The following is a 17547-nucleotide window of genomic DNA, read 5'->3' as shown; positions in this document are numbered from 1 at the left end:
TTAACATTTGCAGATGATGATGGCCCACTTTAAAAGCATTGAAACACCTCATATCTGTTTCATGGTAGTCAAAATATTTTGGTGAAAAGTTTATTTTAAAATGTTCCAAGGCCATTGATAGCAAGAGATGACGTATTCAATTCTATTTTCTGTCCATAGTGTAATAATGCTTTTTGGGTATGTCGGGCTCTTTCTTTTACAGCAGTCATATTTTCACTTGTTTGCTACTAATACTTAGTAGCATGCCTTAACACACATCCATTCATGTCCAGTGCAAATGATTAAAAATTAAAATAGGATAAATAAAGAACACAACAGCAGCTGAATGTGTGTAGTCACTCCTGAAAAACAATCGAATTGTTGTGAGGAACAGGAAAATAAATGCATGTCTTAAATGTGCTGTGCCTGTACACTTTCAAATATACAACTGTATTTTTAGTGCAATTCCTCATGTTATACACCAAAGTCAACATGCTAAAAAATCAGAAGGCATATTATTATTTTTTTGTTCTTGCTTGTTTGGGCTAATTCGGCATCTTCCGCGTGTTTCCATTTGACTCGCATCAAGTTCAAATGGAAGCAAACGAACCACGTTCAATTATAAGGGTTATAATAATAGAATGTAACAGAGTAAAAGTTCGATCAGCTAAATTTCCAAGTCAATTAATGCCCTGATTCTCATTCCCAACAGTAAGCCGAACGAAATCCTTCTCTCAGACATGTTACGCCTGCCTTGAAAGTTTTTGGACAAGCATTCTCCTTCTGCTGTGCATTTTACTTTGGTGTCTTCCACCTCACCACTCACAGTTGCTCTTTACGACATTCCTACGGTCATCCACATATTGTATTCTGTACAGTATTGCACAAATCATATTTTTTAAAGAAAGTCTCCCCAAGTATACTAGCACTAAGAGTAAAACTAGAAAATATCCAGTGTCAGTGGTTTAAAAAGAATGACGTAACATACAGTATGAGTTCATTGGGATATTTTTTTCCAAAGAATAATTCTACACTTCTTCAATTTATAGATGCATAAATGATGAAATGAAATGCTCAAGAAACCACCTCACTGAACCCACATTAAAACACAAGAGGAAATTTGGAAGCGAGGAAAGGCAGTGTCTTAGTCAGTCAGTCAGTCAGTCAGTCAGTCAGTCAGTCAGTCAGTCAGTCAGTCAGTCAGTCAGTCAGTCAGGTCAGTCAGTCAGTCAGTCAGTCAGTCAGTCAGTCAGTCAGTCAGTCAGTCAGTCAGTCAGTCAGTCAGTCAGTCAGTCAGTCAGTCAGTCAGTCAGTCAGTCAGTCAGTCAGTCAGCCTGTTTGTTTGTTTGTTTGTTTGTTTGTTTGTTTGTTTGTTTGTTTGTTTGTTTGTTTGTTTGTTTGTTTGTTTGTTGGTTGGTTTGTTGGTTGGTTGGTTGGTTCTTAAGATGATCCAAGTCTACTTTAAACCAATTAACAAAGAACAAACTATTTAACCATAACTGTACTATGGAGTTTGTGCAAAAATGCAGTGGTGTGGTTGGTTCAGTCAAGTTGAAAAGTCTATCATTTGTTGTCCTTGAAACCATACATTTAGTTAGACGAAATAACCCTAGTTACGTGTCTGACCTAAAGTACATAGGTTAGATATTAAACCTCCTGCAATATGTCCTACTGATACTTAAAATGGTTTCTGAATGAAGTTTAGAGTGGCTTGATTCCATATGTTGACTGATGAATCTTCTATTTCATGAAGGACAACTTGCCTTAAGATTAACACACAAAAATGCTTCTGATTGTGTCTACATTTTTTTTCCAGAACCCCCAAAAATCAGACAGAACAAAATATATAATGACGATCCATGTTTTGCACACATTCAGGTAATCACAATATTTTGTTTCACTTGTGTGCATTTGCAATAATATGATTCGAAAATAATAAGTTACTTCTGTACCCATATGTAGGAATCCCCTCTCACAGAAAGACTAAAGTGCTCAAGCCAAGCATGCACTGTGTGCATCTTGCTGGTAATAGGGTCTTGATATTCTTGGAGCAATCCATTAAAGAAAAAAGACATTATTTGTACAAATATGATCATTTCTGCATTTCATAAGAATACTTATGCATACAAAAAAAGGCAAATAAAATAAATAACCTGGCCAGCTTCTAGGATCAAATTCATGCAAGGTAAGATGTGTCTGTGGCCTGTAGAGAAAAGTATAATTATTAGGACCAGACAAAGAAAGGCAATAGATTGGACTGAAAATACTAGTTGTTAAAATTAAAACGATTTTGCCGTGTTTTGTTGCTGTTGATTGAACCAAGATCTGGTTTGTTATCTGTTTTCAAATATGTAGTCCATAAACACACACACACACACACACGTATCTCAATGATTAGTTTGTCAACTTTATTACCTTCTATTTCAAAAAGGGCCACTCACTGCACAAACTAATCACTGTTTCTCACAAGTGGATGCTGGAAAAGCGTCAGGTTCTTGATTTTGGAACACATACTGTCAAGTATAAGACATATGCACTTCAATGTGAGCAATTTTAATGCTCAATCAGACAGGAAATGCAGAATTTGGTAAGTCCATGGAATAGTAAAAAGAGAGAACAGAAAAATATTCTAGAGGTGTAAAGACTCACAAAATTTATATTAGGTAACTTACTGATTTGAGATTGGACTCCATCTCATTAAAGCTCCATTCAGTTAGAGGAAGGTTTACACTGAAGGGCTGCAAAAGAGACAAAAGCAGGGGCAACATGTTGGGCTCGTAGTGAAGTGATAGTGAATAGTGATAGGACCGATAATGCTAGGTGGCAAATTCTCGCACAATTCATGACAAAGTAACTCTTGGTGGCAAGATGCCAGTCATGGAAAAATCACCACTGCATAAAAGTAAACCATTAATGGCTATGCTTTGTGCAGAAAAGAAAGATGAGATGTATGGACAAATTTGCTACATTAAAGTGGAGAAAAAAAATAAAAACACAAGTTTGATTTTAGTTGAAGCGAAGGAATGCGGGCGCAAGATACCTGGACAAATAACAACAAGCCTGAAAAGAGCCACAAAGAGCCGTATTTTTGTCAAGGTTACCGCATTTGGTATTTTGGCAGACTGTCTTGTGCCAATTTGTGCGTTTCACCGCAAATAGTAATTATTATCCGAATCACGTTTATTGGAACTGCGGAACACAATCATATCCTAGTTGTAAAAGGGTGTGCGGACTTATGTCAGTTGTTTATTTTTAACTCCCCTCTGTAAAAGATTACAAAAATGAGTTGTACAAGTTATAGGTCATATTAAAGATGGAAAACGCTCTGAAATAATTTATCATAGTCTCATTCCATGTTATCACAAAAACTTTGAACAGGGTTGTGTGGTCTTTTTATCCACTTATGCACGCATGTGGTTTGCGTGCATGCGTGTGAATGCTTACATCCATGTTACTCTGTTGATGGCTCCTGAGTATCAGCTGCTGCAACTCCTCCAGGCTCATCTCCATATTTTCCACTGCATCAGAACCACACTCCACTCTGCAGACACAAATAGACCCAGTGACAAGTTGTCGCCGCTTAAACATGATGTGAGTGCTTACCTTTCAATAGCAGCTCTCTTATTCCTCCTTTCTGTCACTGAGGCAGATGATCCTCTCCCCTCTAAGACAGACTGCACCATTGCAACAGGAAGGACGGGAGGTTCTGAGGTGCACACTTCACAAGCGGCGTTCAACGCCAGGGTGTCTCCTCCAGCAACACCGCCACCTTTCACTCCTGCTCTCACTCCTGGACTCACAGGCTCTTCTTTGATCAGCATCAGGCACTTTTCCCTATGACTTAAACAAATGGGGCAATTACCCATAAATTAGTTCATGTATAGGCTTGCTACGACCATGAGATCACAACAGATCCTTCAAGTCTTGGAAATAAAACCTCACGAGAGCATTTTAATCAATCATAAACGAAACCACTGCAAAACCTTATATTCGGGAGGATGCTAATATCAGCAGAACATTCTCCATAGCTTCTGCTGATGTTCTCATATGACTCCATATGTTTTTATCAATCGCAGAGGGCGGACATTTTGCTCAGTTTCAGAAACCTGGTGACCTGAGACCTGGCAACTGTGATGCCATTTTTAGTTCACAGCAAGTGGAAAAATGGCCGCCCCATGAGAGATAAAAATGGGTGAATTTTGCTGCTTAACTCATACAACATATAAAAATATTTAGTGGTTGACTTCCCCTTAAACAACGCTTGTGGGCACAAATATATATATTGTACATATCATATATTAAACATATCTGCTTTTGGGGATAAAATAAAGCTCACATTGAATGCTTCAGACTAGTCCTACAATCATCCTTCAAGTTTTGTCTTAAATCACATCTGTCACTTCTTTAAAGCAGATTCAAACAGCTCTTGTCTAGATTTGCGGGAATTGTGTCAGCCATGTGAGTATGATGACAGACGTTGAAAAATGTACTGCTTTTTCTACCGACTTTACCTACCTGGTCTCATCAGACTGCATCTGTAGAGGCATGCTGGCTTGAGACATATCTGTTACATCCGATATGATCGGTCCACCTGCTAGCCCAGTGGTAGAACATGAAGCAGTATCACTGGATGGCTGTGAAAGAAGAGCGGTCAAGTCAAGTTTATTCATAGTATCCTTAAAAAGGGGCCTCGAAGTGTGTCTAAGGCCACAGTTCACAGAGATCAATGACATCCCCTGGTCTAAACCACCCATCCCTAAAAACTCAGGGCAAATGTAAGAAACTGAGTAGAGATCACAGATGAGAGGATGGTGATGGTATTTGCATCTCTCACTAAGCACTGCTTCCATCTAGTGTTGATATGGATTACATAACAGAATACAGGCATTTACAGAGGAGGTGGGACGAGCGATTTTTCCACGTACACAATCTATCGATGTATCTATGTATCTATCTATGTATCTATCTATGTATCCATCCATCCATCCATCCATCCATCCATCCATCCATCCATCCATCCATCCATCCATCCATCCATCCATCCATCCATCCATCCATCCATCCATCCATCCATCCATCCATCCATCCATCCATCCATCCATCCATCCATCCATCCATCCATCCATCCATCCATCCATCCATCCATCCATCTTGCTATAGAAGTTTCTATTTATCCCAGCGCATTGATTCTATGCATGACTGTAAGACCTCAGTGAATGAGTATAAGGCATCTGCATAAAATTGAAGCTGTGAACATTCTCTCACCGACTGGATGTAGAAGGGATCATGCACTGGCTCCATTGGGTTAATATGGCTGAACTTGGACGCAGGTGGGCTAAGAGAGCCATCATCCAACATCAATGGCCTGAACAGATAATGAGGTTTTAATGTTAAATGTTTGTGTCCGAGCAGTTTCATTATGCTGTCAATACCTATTGAGTGAACAATGAAAGGCTTGACTATTAGTATGTTTTCAATACGGTCAGAGCGTTAGAGAATATATTGGGGAAATAAAAAAAAACATTCTGTGCTATATAGTTTTACCTTGTAAAACATATTTACTCATCGGATTCAAGCATGATGACTCAAATCATTATGTCAACTCATGGTAAAGCATGAGCCATCACTGCAGCTTTGCCAGGCAGCATGCTGACCCTGAAATGTCTGTTCTCTTGCCACCTTTGTGTGAGAACGTGCCTTTCCCACCGCAAGGCTGAACCAGCATTTTACATTGGCTCTAGCAGGGTCATGCACTCAGGTCTGCCTTCCATCTGTGTGCACGTGTGTGTGTGCATGTGTGTGTGTGCGTGTAACTGATTCAGCACTTGTCGCCATTCACACAGCTTGATGGTTCAGTTTGTCAGCTGAGCCAGCCCTTCCCACTGCCCCACTGTGGCCCCGTTTGTCTAAATTTTGTTGATAGGAACTCCGTGTGTGTGTGTGTTTTGTGTGTGTGTTCATACTCACAGCTTTCTCTTCAAGCTAACAGTGCCGGGTGTGTTGGACTGCATCTGGCTGAACAGAAACTGAATTAGCTGGCAAAGAGAGAAAAGGCACAGCATGAATCAGCAACTCCCTCTCACCTTTCTCTCTCAAACATAAGTGCACACGTACACACACGCACACATGCATGCACACGGACAAAGAATATTACATTTCAATATCTTTACTTAAGAAGGTCTGTTCGGCTATACGTACATATTTAGTTAACATAGTGTATACAATACAATACAATACAATACAATACAATACAATACAATACAATACAATACAATACAATACAATACAATACATCATTTATATAAGCAAAGGATTTTGGAAAAGTTACAATTAATGCATACGTTTGCGTATCTACATTGACTAAAATGAACGACAATTAATTGCAGTACATCTTTATTTTTAAAAACAGCATGAAGTGAATTGAGCTATTTACACACATCCACTATATGGCTAAACAATATTGGCACAATAGTCAGTCAAGCATATTTAGTCATAACACTGACATCATCAACAGTCCTATTCTTTAGATCATATGGACTGACCTTGTTCATGACCTTTTGTTGCTGTGTGTGGTTCTGTCTCAGTGAGACCACCTCTCTCCACAGAACTTCATTCTGCCTGAAAATAGGACAGGAAAAAGATGTGATTACAAGTTGAAGGGGACATATTTAGTATTTGTTTCAGTTACTACAAGAAAAAAATGATGATTTGATACAGAGAGAGACAAAGCATTACAAATTTTCCCTAAATTTGTTTAAGATAAGAAATAATTATTTGTACCCTGCAAATTATTAACATTTTTGTGGCATCTTGCGGGCATGGGCATGTCTCCAGTGATCAGATTGTTTTAACACCATCTAAATAGAGCACTATGAAATAATCACTTTGTTATGCCATGGGCAAATTATTTCATTCTGCTTAACGTTACTGTCAATCGCTCAGAATTTTGATTCGTGAAAAGTAAGGTACTTTAGACAATTGTCGGATACATGTGTCTTTATCAATGTGGTCACTGTGTGTGCGTGTGTGTGCCTGTGTGTGTGTGTGTGCATGCGCCAGTCAGGTGAGCAGGTGAACATTCTCTGCTCTCATTAACAAACAATGCTGAGTACAAAGAAACAGCAGCACACAAAGAACACACAGCAGCAATTGAACAACAATAGTGGGCTCTGCTCATGTACATGTTGCAACCACGCAACATGGCTAACATGGTTTTTCCAAGCATGTATTTTTTAAACAGCTGGATGGACAGTATATGGATTTTTTGGACACTACTCACTGCTTCATGTCCTGCATCTGACACTCCATGTTGTCCTGCTGTGTTCTTAATAGCTGAACTTCATACAGCAGTTTACTGAGATCCTCTTGACGAACTTTGGTTTCTTCGCTCTTCACTATTGATACCTGCACGCATGGTTATTTTGTGACATGATGTTTGTTTTGGGGCAGTATTCTTTATTCTGTGTCCATACAATACCTTCCTCTTGATGTGCTCCAGCATATGTTCATGTCCCTGGAGGAAGTACAAATGTTGGAACTCTGTATCATCTCGCTCAGGTTTAACCAGACCGCTTTGCTCAATATTTACAACTTTTCGGAAGCCGTCTAGATCATGCAAAATAGAAATGCATTAGAAGGAAAACAGGGGAAAAAGATGAAATGATAATAAAAAAAGACTCACACATATTGAGCTGTCGGACAAAGCTTGCCATGTTATTGTGTTTAAAGTACTTTGGTAGAACTTCTTTGGCAAAGCGTCCCTGGTCAAACACATGGAAACTGGTCCCAGTCTAAAACAGACAAATACAGTCATTAATCCTGGCTGTTTTAAGAAATCTTGCTCTAATCATAAATACCTTTATCAAATCAATTGCTATGAGTCATATATCCAATGTAGTCAGATGATCTACCAAATATTGTGAGAGTCTGGCCATCAGTTACTCACAGAGTAATATACATTCACATTCACATCGATAGGTGATTAAAGTCTAAAGTCAACATAACATGCATGTGGTTGAGAGGCCAGAGGAAACTGGATCGCATGAATGTGAGGCAGCTCTCTTGACCACCGAGACATTTCGCTGCCTATCTGTCTCATCAAAAGGACAAAAATGCTTGTCCTCAAGACACGGAGCAGACAAACACTGCAAGTAGCATAGTATTGTATAGTGTATTGTACAGTGTAGTGTTTGTGAGTCAAGCAAAATTATTTGCTCATGAATATGCAGCTACAATGATAATGATGACAGACAGCATACATGACCAGTTGTCCACGTTTATTTTTTGTGTTTTTGTGTGTGGTACTGTCTTAACTAAACCTTGGTTTTCACGTTCTCATATTTGCTGGCGTTATATTTCTCACAAATATATAGCGTTGGTCAGGTCAGTCCACGTGTGTGTTATTTTTGCAAATTATTCAGGTGGAAATGGATTATTCTATTTGACGACGTGATGTTAATGGTTAAACAAACATCATTTTTATCCAGAAGAAATATTATTTTGGAGGTATGAGGGTTTGGCCTGACACCAGTGAATATATTTTTGACTTAGTAGTGGTACTGCATGCAGTGTCCAGTGTGAGCAAACGGAGAAAAATATAGTTAAGACTACTGACTTAATTTTCCATCCTGAAAATTAGCCAGAAAGATCAATAACTACAGTAATCAAGGTAGCCTACCCGATAACTACTGCAACATAGCATTATCATTATGGTTTTAAATTTCTGATTTTATATTTTAGGCTAACATTGTGGAAATCCTCAGAATGCGGAATAAGCTTTTCTTTATTATAATTCATTTATCTCTTAATTAACAAACACACTGACATATAGCTAACATGTACATTTTCGATTTTGCTATTAATTAGGATGGTCCAAAGCTGACATCCACACATCCACATTACAGCTTAGGTATTTCGTTGTATCATTGGTAACTTGTGTGTCAAAAAGCATGACTGTACTTTTGATGAACACAGCAGCACACTGGTCCCTTGTTTACAAGTGTCCAGTGGATGATTTGAGGTTACTCACAGCACTCCAGCAGATTAGGTGGTTGGTATCGGGATCCTCCACTAGAGTCCACAGTTTGGTGAGAAAAGCTGGAACATTGCTGGTGTAGTTGCCATCTACACCCAAGGCACCTGGAGACTCCTGCATGCTGACTTGAGGAAACCAGATGTGTGTAAGAGTGAGGAAGGCCTGTATACGAGTGTATGTGTGCCAGTTCCCTCTGACACTATTTCATTTTGGAGAAATCCACTTGTGGAAATCCGTTACTGATATTCTCAAGTTTGCCGCAGTCGATTTGATTCCATGCTGAGCTTGTTTACGTCATGTCCAGCTTTGTATTTACCTTTACGGTCCTTGACTAGTTTGGGAAATATCTTAGAAATATCTGTATTAATCTGTCAGTAAGAGTGTTGGCCAATTTTTTCTGCCCTCTCTCTGCTCTCTCTGCCCCACCATCATTCAACTGAATGTCATCACAGAAGGTCTTTGTCAGCACCATTCAAACCCATCCCCTAACACACACATGCGCACGTGCACGCAGCCATGCACACACACATACGTGCGGGTGCACACACACACACGTATAACAATACCTTACAAAGAGTGCACTATCATTCTACACAAAAAAAATGACGCACGCAGGTTATTTTTAAAATAATAAAAAAATAACAGAGCTTGCTTTTAAGGTGTTAAGGATTTTCTCTTTATTATGGAACTGTCCAAGAGGGGAATTCAAGGATTGAGTGATCTGCTTTGGTTATACTCGACATAAACCCTATTGGGATTTGGTTTACTACAAAAGCTGTCTTTTTAGGTTTGAAGAGAAAAATATTTTTTTTATAACTATTATCAACATTTAAAGAGTTGCGATAACACAGAAATGTACGTATAAGAGCACATTTGACCAACAGTTCCATCAGATGCCTGCCGGTCAAGTGACAAAAGTATGTGTGTGTGTGTGTGCGTGTGTGTGTGTGCGTTTTTGTACATTTTAGGTGACATTATCACAAACTGCTTCAAATGGCCTATTAGTGCCACATTTAAAACAGCCTCAGTCTTTCACTTAATGGTGATATTTTAGATATGCATCGTGCCAGGTTATACCAGCTACCTATACCTCATGAGTAAATAATGGTATAATAGTTAGTCTCATTTAATTTTCACTCAGCTTTCACGCTTTGTTCTGAGTTGTATCTTCATGCGATAAGGTTTGGGAGTGAGAGTGACCCCAAAGACTGGGGTGAAGTCTGGCTCTCCTGCATCTTCAGGCCAGATGAACTTGAATTTTTTCAGCATAGTCACCGTGATGAGGAAGAGTTCCATACGGGCCAAACCTTCACCGAGACACATGCGAGGACCTGTATAGGAAATGTTGGAGAAATCATTCGCAGCGGTTTCAGCTTGTAAAATATGTTCCTATACAAACCTGCAGAAAAAGGCATAAAAGCGTCTGGCTTGACAAACTCGCCCTGGTCATTGAGGAAGTTTTCTGGGTTGAATTTATGAGGGGATTTCCACTGGCCTTCCTCATGCAGCACTGAGGTCAAATTTGGGATGATCATTGTACCCTGGAGAGCCAAAGAAACCAAATGATGTGAAGACAATGTAGTATAGAAAAGTGCAAGATAGATACAATAAGATTTACCACGAGTCAAAGTTACATCAAAATAATTTAAGAATTATTGCATAGTAAGAGTAAATAGCAGCTTTTTTTTTTTTACTTTTGCCAATCCAAGCCATGTAAGGAATAGATATTGTTTTGATATTGTTTTCTGTTCATTGATTGAGTTACACAAAACAACAGCTTTTGAGCTAATATAATATACTGTTTCATTAAAAAATAACAAGTTATTTAAAATACACAAACATAAAATACTTATTACTTGTTTGGTTCATTACATGTCAAAAATTGGTCAAATTGTTGACAGAAGAAGTCACACATGCACACTGTCTACTTTCATGGAGGACTATTTAATCAATAATTATTAATGGTTTTAGAATATTTGCTTTTGATAGACTGAAATTCCAAGAATTTGGACAATTTTGAATTGAAAAACAAGGTCTGTAAATAATGAATCGATTATGAAAATTATTACACATTAATTTGATCATGGCTTGGTTATCGATTAATTGTTGCACTTCTACAATATCTATTTCTTTAACTGATGTACTTGCCACAGGCTGTTCTTTTGTCCCTTCCAGGCTGCCATTATGCTCACTGTCACTGTCATTTTGTTCCACATTTGATTGACCATCTTATGGCCAAACACGTGAAAAGAAACATGGTGCGTCAAGATACTATATTTGCCCTATTTGTCAATACAATTCACCCAAAGTTTAGGTCTACATCCATCCTGTCTCTTACCTTAGGAATCGAATATCCCATCAACTCTGTTTTTTTTGTTGTACAGTGATACACACTCAGTGGCACAGTGTTTGCAATTCTCTGAATTTCATGGATTACAGCCTGTAATAAACAAATAAATGAATGAATGAATAAATAAATACATAAACAAATAAATGAATAGATAAAGATTTTTTTTTAAAATTTTGAAATTATTAATAATATCTTGCTTTAGGTGTCTTATAAAAGCAAACATGCTATTATCATAACTTAACATGGAATACATTAAATTTAAAATCATTTACATCATACAGTATCAAATACTGATGTACCTGCACGTATGGCATTTTGTTTCGGTCATCAAAACACACTTTATCCTCTCCGTTCAACACTTCATCAATCTCCTGTTGGCAACGCTCTAACAAATACAGGAGAAAAAAGGGTGTGAGAGGAAATCTAATTTTAATTCCATATGAAATAACATGAATATGTGAAATACAATATCTGTTTTTTTATGTGTGTATGTGGAGATTTATGTTTATGTGTAAACAAGGTTTATCCGGAATAATGTTTTATTCCCTTATTTTATCAAATAATACATCATTTTATCATTTTAATACATCAAGGAATTACACACCACACTAGTGTAGCAACAATCGCCACAATCATTCACACTCACACGAACAAGACTTTACTACATGATAAGCACCCATCTTGTCCTGCTGTCTTTCAAGAATAAAAAAATAATACAAGTTAAATGTTATTTATTGTAATACAGTAAGGGTTTCGGGTTATTTGCGATTGACCAATACAATCTGATTTGTAGAAGAAAATGATGATGGTGATGAATATGTTAGTCAGACTGTATTTAGTCAGAGGATTGGAAAGTTTTCCATTATGGGCTTCTTCTGTAGATAAACTGTAAATGTACATTTTCAGCTCAGCAACAACTGCTTGTAATTTCTAGAACAGGAGACAAATCACCTAGGGAGAAAACAATTACTAGGAGCAAACATACCTTGTACGTCTGGATGAGTCATAAGATAAAGGAAAGCTGTCAGTAGGGTATTGGAAGTGGTGTCTGTCCCAGCAAAGTGAAGATCTAGAGCGTACATTGACAGCTGCTCCTCTGAAAATGAGGAATCATCATCACCACTTCTCTAAAAAATAAAAAGAAATGATTGTTTTAGTATATATTTAAAAAAAAAACATACTGGATTTAACAACGACTCCAGTTAATATTTGTGACCACCTTAAACATTTCATCTAGATAGCAGTCAACAAAGTCGCGTGGTTCATTGGGGATTCTGGTTCTCTTGTGCTCAGCCAACAATTCCTTTGCAAGATTTTGACATTTCTAAAGAACAAGAGGAGACCGTTCAATCATTTTATTTTGACTAAAACGAGGACATTACAGAATTTGTCAGCATAACTTCGTTGAGATCTGTTGAAAGTCTTTAATCTGAATCGTGTAACCTTATCTCTAAAATTAAATACAAAGCCATATAACATACCTTGACATTTTCAAAAGCCTTCATGAAGGGCAATGGAAGACTACGAATCATCGGCAAGGAGTCATACAGCTGCAAGGATAAATAAGAAAATAATCATGGGTAATCTCCCATTATACCAACCAGTGTAAGTGCATAATCATACTGATTAAAATGCGTCCTTCATAGTGTGTGCAAAGTGAAGGGTTTATTTTTGCCTAGTGAATTTGGAGAGCTCGGGTATCAGCGGATCACCCATTAATAGCATTTTTCAGGAATGGGCGACTGGCATGCGCTCCGAATGGCCACATGATTAACACTAGAAAAAAGAATCTTTTGAATTATTCATATTTTTTACAAACCCAAAATAATTTAAAAAAGAAAAATGCTGATAAGCATTGAATACATAAATTGTCCATGGAAAAATGGGCAACATGGGAAGGCCAAAAAGCCAAAATATGAAAACAATTTGAGAAAAGAAACAGAAAAACAAATCAGCGATCATGCAAATCCATGAGTGCTGAACTGCAAATATACAGGAGTTGACTGTAATTTTAAATTGTAATTTCATCATTCACCAGTAGATGGTAGACATGTTTTAGTTACACTGGAGGCCCTATTTTTATGTTGAGCGCAAAGTGCAGTCTAACACTGCAGATGGGTAGAATTTTCTTCTGGTATTTGCTAGATTTTGAACTAGTACAATGAGGCATAAGGGGGTGTTTGCGTTTTTCTTGACTCACCATAGCCCAGGGTCCATTGGCCAACTTAGCATTCTCAGTGAAACAACGAACAATGACCTTGATGAACTCATCATCATAATCGTAGCGTTTACCAAACAGAACCTGGCAGATGATGTTAGAGGATGCATTATGGAACATAAGTTGTGGACTCAGGGTACTACCTGTAGGAAAGGTTTCAATGAAAGATTATTAGTGCAAACTCATGATACAAAGACATTAAATATTTAACAGAAAATCCAGCATTGCAACACGGAGTGAGCAAAAGAAAAATTACAAATAGATGAAATAGCATGTATTATTTTTGGTGTGAACAACATCAGATCATGTGGACAGTAAATGTACGCTCCACATACCAGCACACTTTTCCAGCGTGTTCATGATAAATTCTGTTTCTCCCAAAATCCTCTCCTCCATTGAATTCTTCCCAAGACCAAAGTTCCTCAAAGTCATCAGAGCAAATCGCCGATGGTCCTTCCAACTAGAACCATAGTCAGCCAGAATGACTCCTGCAACAGATGTAAAGGTGGTTAATGGAGAGAATATGAAAAACAATATACAGTGTAAATGTTTTTTTATTATTATTATATCAAAAGAAGTAGAAAATTTAAATTGAAGATTGGATCACTTATACTTCCTCGTTGCAGAAAGTGGAGGAGTATGGTACAGACTGAAGCCACTTCAAATGATCTTTCGATTAGATTTTATTTCACTGACAGCTACACCCTCAAAAATTTAACCAACCCGGAAGTTGGGTAAATATGAAACCCAATTATTGGGCTCTTTCAATCAGCTGGGATAGACTCCAGCACACCCGTGATCCTAGTGATCTTGGCATCAATTTACCTTTTCTGTTTGTTGTGTCATTGACATAAAGGTCTTGGGGTCGTCCAGCAAAGTCAATCGCTTTGGAGACTAAAGCCTCCTTCATGGCTTGTAACCCATTGATAATAATAGCAGGACGAGGCCCAAGGTACACACTGTAGACATTTCCGTATGCCTTCCTTAGCTTCGAAAACATAAAAACAATATAGAATGTTAGCACAATACAGAAATTCAGTATATTAACTAACATTTACATGTCGTATAAGAGTGGACAGACCTAAATAACTCAGTGGCTTTAAAGAGGATACACAACTCTTACCTTCTTTTTTGGGGTCTTTAAGTAAAACGAAGAATTGAAGAGACCTCAAGCCACCACAGCATAGACTAAGAAGTTGGTAATGTTCAAGACATTGGGTAACATCAAATTCAAACTTGTTAAATGAGTGTCATCACACACATACTTGCTTTGACAAACCCCGAATGTAGATTTTCCAGTAGGCTTTTCATGACTTTTTTTTTAAATTGATATCAAGCAGAAGACTGAAGTTTTTTTGTTAGCTGACTACTATTTAAACATACACGCTCCAGCTCACCTATGGACCAAGTTCAAGCTGAAAAAATAACAGCCCCAAAGCAGGATGCTGGAGAAAAACATACATTAACAAAGGTGGCAACCTTTGTTAAAGTATGTTTTTCTCTTGCACTACGGTGACAGCGCAATTACTTAGGCTTATTTTCATCATGTAGCTACTTTTATATAAATCTGTCTCAAAATTTGGTATGATTTCACATCACTCAAGTCACATAATACATAATATTCAGTAAATATTGCAGCAATTGGCTAAATAAACATCATAATATTATTGGCAAATCTAATACTTAAATAAATAAATGAATAAATAAATAAATGAGCAAGCCACTGAGGTTTTCTTTGTTGAATGGATTATGATCATTATGTATTTTGGTTGACTTTCTACATTTTGTATGATTGCATTATGACCTCTTTTATTTTCTTCTCGAGTTGTTAGAATAGGATTCTTTGGCATATGTGATTAGATAGGTAGCTTGAAATATGCCGTTATCTTGTTGTGACTCTTGCTTTCACTGGCCTTCTCTTCTCTTTGCACATATGTATTAGTTGACTTCAGTTAAGACTGCAACGTCACACAGGCGAGGCAGAGTCACACCCTTGTTAGCAGGGATTAGACCTTCTTTCGCAATTTCACAAAAAAGGCAACACGGCCGTGTCTCAATCTTTCTGGCATACAGTAAATAGTTAAACTGAGAATTCAGCCTCCAGGTTAATACTATTAGCCCAGCGAGCATTACTGTTAAAGAACTGGGAAAATATAACAGAGTCATGATTAGTGTGTGAACTCTTAAGGTCAAGGCCAAAGAGTAGCCTTGGGTTTTGTTAGTGTGGCAAAAGGGTACAGCTTTCAACTGTGCATAGACTATTGTTATGCAATCATATTGAAATAGTAGAGTTGAGTGAAATCCCTCCCGCAAAAGCATTCACCCGATACTTGATTTTTTAATTTTTTTTTTTTTTTTTTAAATTCAATACATTCTGACATAATGGGGGTGTCAAACTCGTTTTTTTTGCGGGCCGCATTGTAGTCATAGCTTCTTTCAGAGGGCCATTATGACTGTCAACCCAAAAAAATGTATGAGGACCTCATATTATACACAGTAATAGCTACAAACTGACAAATAACTCGTTTTCAAATCAGATGAGTAAAAACTGGTCAAATATTTAAAATCAAAGATATTATTAAGAGTGAAGACAATTTGCAATTCTAGTAATTACACATGAATTTGATGCACAATTTGTCTTCGCGGGCCACATAAAATGATGTGGCGGGCCGTATCCGCCCCCCCGGGCCTTGTGTTTGACACCTGTGCATTATGTCGTGGTGAGAATGACACAGAAAAATCAAACTCAATATGATGATTCTATAAAGAAATGCATTATTGGAAACTTAAGAATTAGGTTTTAAAATGTAATAAAATGTATTGCACAAATAGCAATTTAAAATGTATGTGTTACATACCCGCTCAAAGTCTTGCATGGGGTTTTCCAAGCTCAGGCTCAATATGTTTCCCAGGATTGGCAAGATCATGGGGCCCGGTGGAAAATTTTTCGGCCTTCGGCACATGAAATTAAAAAGTATAAAGAAAACACAAAGTGGAAGGAGGATTGTAGCTAGCATGTTGGAAGAGTGGACTGGCCAAAACAACACCACTGCCTGTGAGGTTGGGCAACTATCCTACCGCTGTCTTTGTGTACTTTGCTTTCCTGAATAAAAAAGAGGGGGAAGGGCGGAGAACAGCGGAAATGAAGTCTATACACTCCTATTCAAATAACATGTTTTTGTGATGTTAAGAAAACAAGATCAAGAATGTCTGCATATGGTTATTTAATCTATAATTCTAATTGAATATTTTGGACTAAGAAGCACTAAGTGCTGAGCAAAAACCGTTAACCTTTAAGATCCTTTACAGCCTAACTGTATATATTATTTACATCTATTTCTGCAGATTTGCGTCTACTGTATGCTCGTTAATACTGAAGGAATGGGGTCGAAATACAAAAAGTCTTGCCTAGCTACAAAAACAGATATGCTCAAACCTCATTGAATAAAGTACATAAGCAGACAAGTATATTCACACATTAAATCAATAAAAGAAACATTTTAAGCATATAATTATACCTGCACACCAAATCAATAAAGAAGACATAACTAGACATTTTTATATATGGTAATGACATAGGTTTTTATAACTTCATGATCTGATATGTATTTCTGTGCACTTTGAAATAACAAATGTTTGCTGATATATTGCCTGAATAGCATAACGACCCTTAAGGAACTATTTTATTGCATGCTTGATGTTATTCTAAATCACGGACACTGCTCAAGGTGTCTAAGAATGTTCTGTACTTGATTATATCTTATGTTTTGATTAATGCTTGATGTGAATATACTTGTCTGCTTATGTACTTTATTCAATGAGGTTTTAGCGGATCTGTTGTTGTAGCTAGGCAGGACTTTTTGTATTTCGACCCCATTCCATCAATACCCATAACTTCCCATGGAAAATTGCCAACTGATTTATTCCCTCCCTCTCTCAATTTTTTAAAGGGACTTTGAGTGTAGT

At 37.5% G+C, this 17547-nt stretch overlaps 2 protein-coding genes across 3 annotated transcripts; both read right to left on the bottom strand.

Annotated features, from left to right (window-relative positions):
* Positions 1 to 1452: 1452 nt before the first annotated feature.
* hsf4 (heat shock transcription factor 4) lies at positions 1453 to 9552 on the bottom strand. 2 transcript variants are annotated; one of them, XM_049723359.2, is made up of 13 exons: positions 9008 to 9550; positions 7661 to 7769; positions 7457 to 7584; positions 7259 to 7383; positions 6522 to 6597; positions 5947 to 6014; positions 5245 to 5344; positions 4495 to 4613; positions 3583 to 3819; positions 3424 to 3520; positions 2652 to 2717; positions 2395 to 2492; positions 1453 to 2182 (listed from the first exon to the last, which is right to left on the bottom strand). In XM_049723359.2, exons 1-12 carry the CDS (start codon positions 9131 to 9133, stop codon positions 2433 to 2435), a joined length of 1311 nt encoding a protein of 436 aa, XP_049579316.1. In that variant the 5' UTR covers positions 9134 to 9550; the 3' UTR covers positions 1453 to 2182; positions 2395 to 2432. The 2 variants fall into 2 exon arrangements, with proteins under 2 accessions (XP_049579316.1, XP_049579317.1); XM_049723360.2 differs by lacking the exon at positions 2395 to 2492 and having other exon boundaries at positions 9008 to 9552.
* A 113-nt stretch (positions 9553 to 9665) lies between these two features.
* On the bottom strand, positions 9666 to 16680 carry LOC125970755 (cytochrome P450 2F2). The gene is made up of 11 exons (XM_049723358.2): positions 16440 to 16680; positions 14407 to 14569; positions 13917 to 14069; positions 13564 to 13724; positions 12845 to 12913; positions 12583 to 12687; positions 12349 to 12490; positions 11663 to 11748; positions 11352 to 11453; positions 10413 to 10554; positions 9666 to 10344 (listed from the first exon to the last, which is right to left on the bottom strand). The coding sequence occupies exons 1-11, from the start codon at positions 16596 to 16598 to the stop codon at positions 10151 to 10153; spliced, it is 1476 nt and encodes a 491-aa protein (XP_049579315.1). The 5' UTR covers positions 16599 to 16680; the 3' UTR covers positions 9666 to 10150.
* Positions 16681 to 17547: the final 867 nt, after the last annotated feature.

Source organism: Syngnathus scovelli, chromosome 6, assembly GCF_024217435.2.
Source record: "Syngnathus scovelli strain Florida chromosome 6, RoL_Ssco_1.2, whole genome shotgun sequence".
NCBI classification, from domain to species: Eukaryota; Metazoa; Chordata; class Actinopteri; order Syngnathiformes; family Syngnathidae; genus Syngnathus; species Syngnathus scovelli.
Note: the sequence above shows the minus strand (reverse complement) of the source record. Positions and strands in the feature narration are given on the sequence as shown.

Excerpts from the sequence above, each read along its gene's own strand:
- hsf4 (XM_049723359.2), bottom strand. The coding sequence starts at position 9,133 with ATGCAGGAGTCTCCAGGTGCCTTGGGTGTAGATGGCAACTACACCAGC. Across the intron at positions 6,015-6,521 it reads AACAAAAGGTCATGAACAAG|CTAATTCAGTTTCTGTTCAG; the intron begins GTCAGTCCATAT and ends TCTCTTTGCCAG. Across the intron at positions 2,493-2,651 it reads TGGAGTCCAATCTCAAATCA|TATGTGTTCCAAAATCAAGA; the intron begins GTAAGTTACCTA and ends TATACTTGACAG.
- LOC125970755 (XM_049723358.2), bottom strand. The coding sequence starts at position 16,598 with ATGCTAGCTACAATCCTCCTTCCACTTTGTGTTTTCTTTATACTTTTT. Across the intron at positions 12,688-12,844 it reads AGGCTTTTGAAAATGTCAAG|AAATGTCAAAATCTTGCAAA; the intron begins GTATGTTATATG and ends CTTGTTCTTTAG. Across the intron at positions 12,491-12,582 it reads ATCTAGATGAAATGTTTAAG|AGAAGTGGTGATGATGATTC; the intron begins GTGGTCACAAAT and ends TTTATTTTTTAG.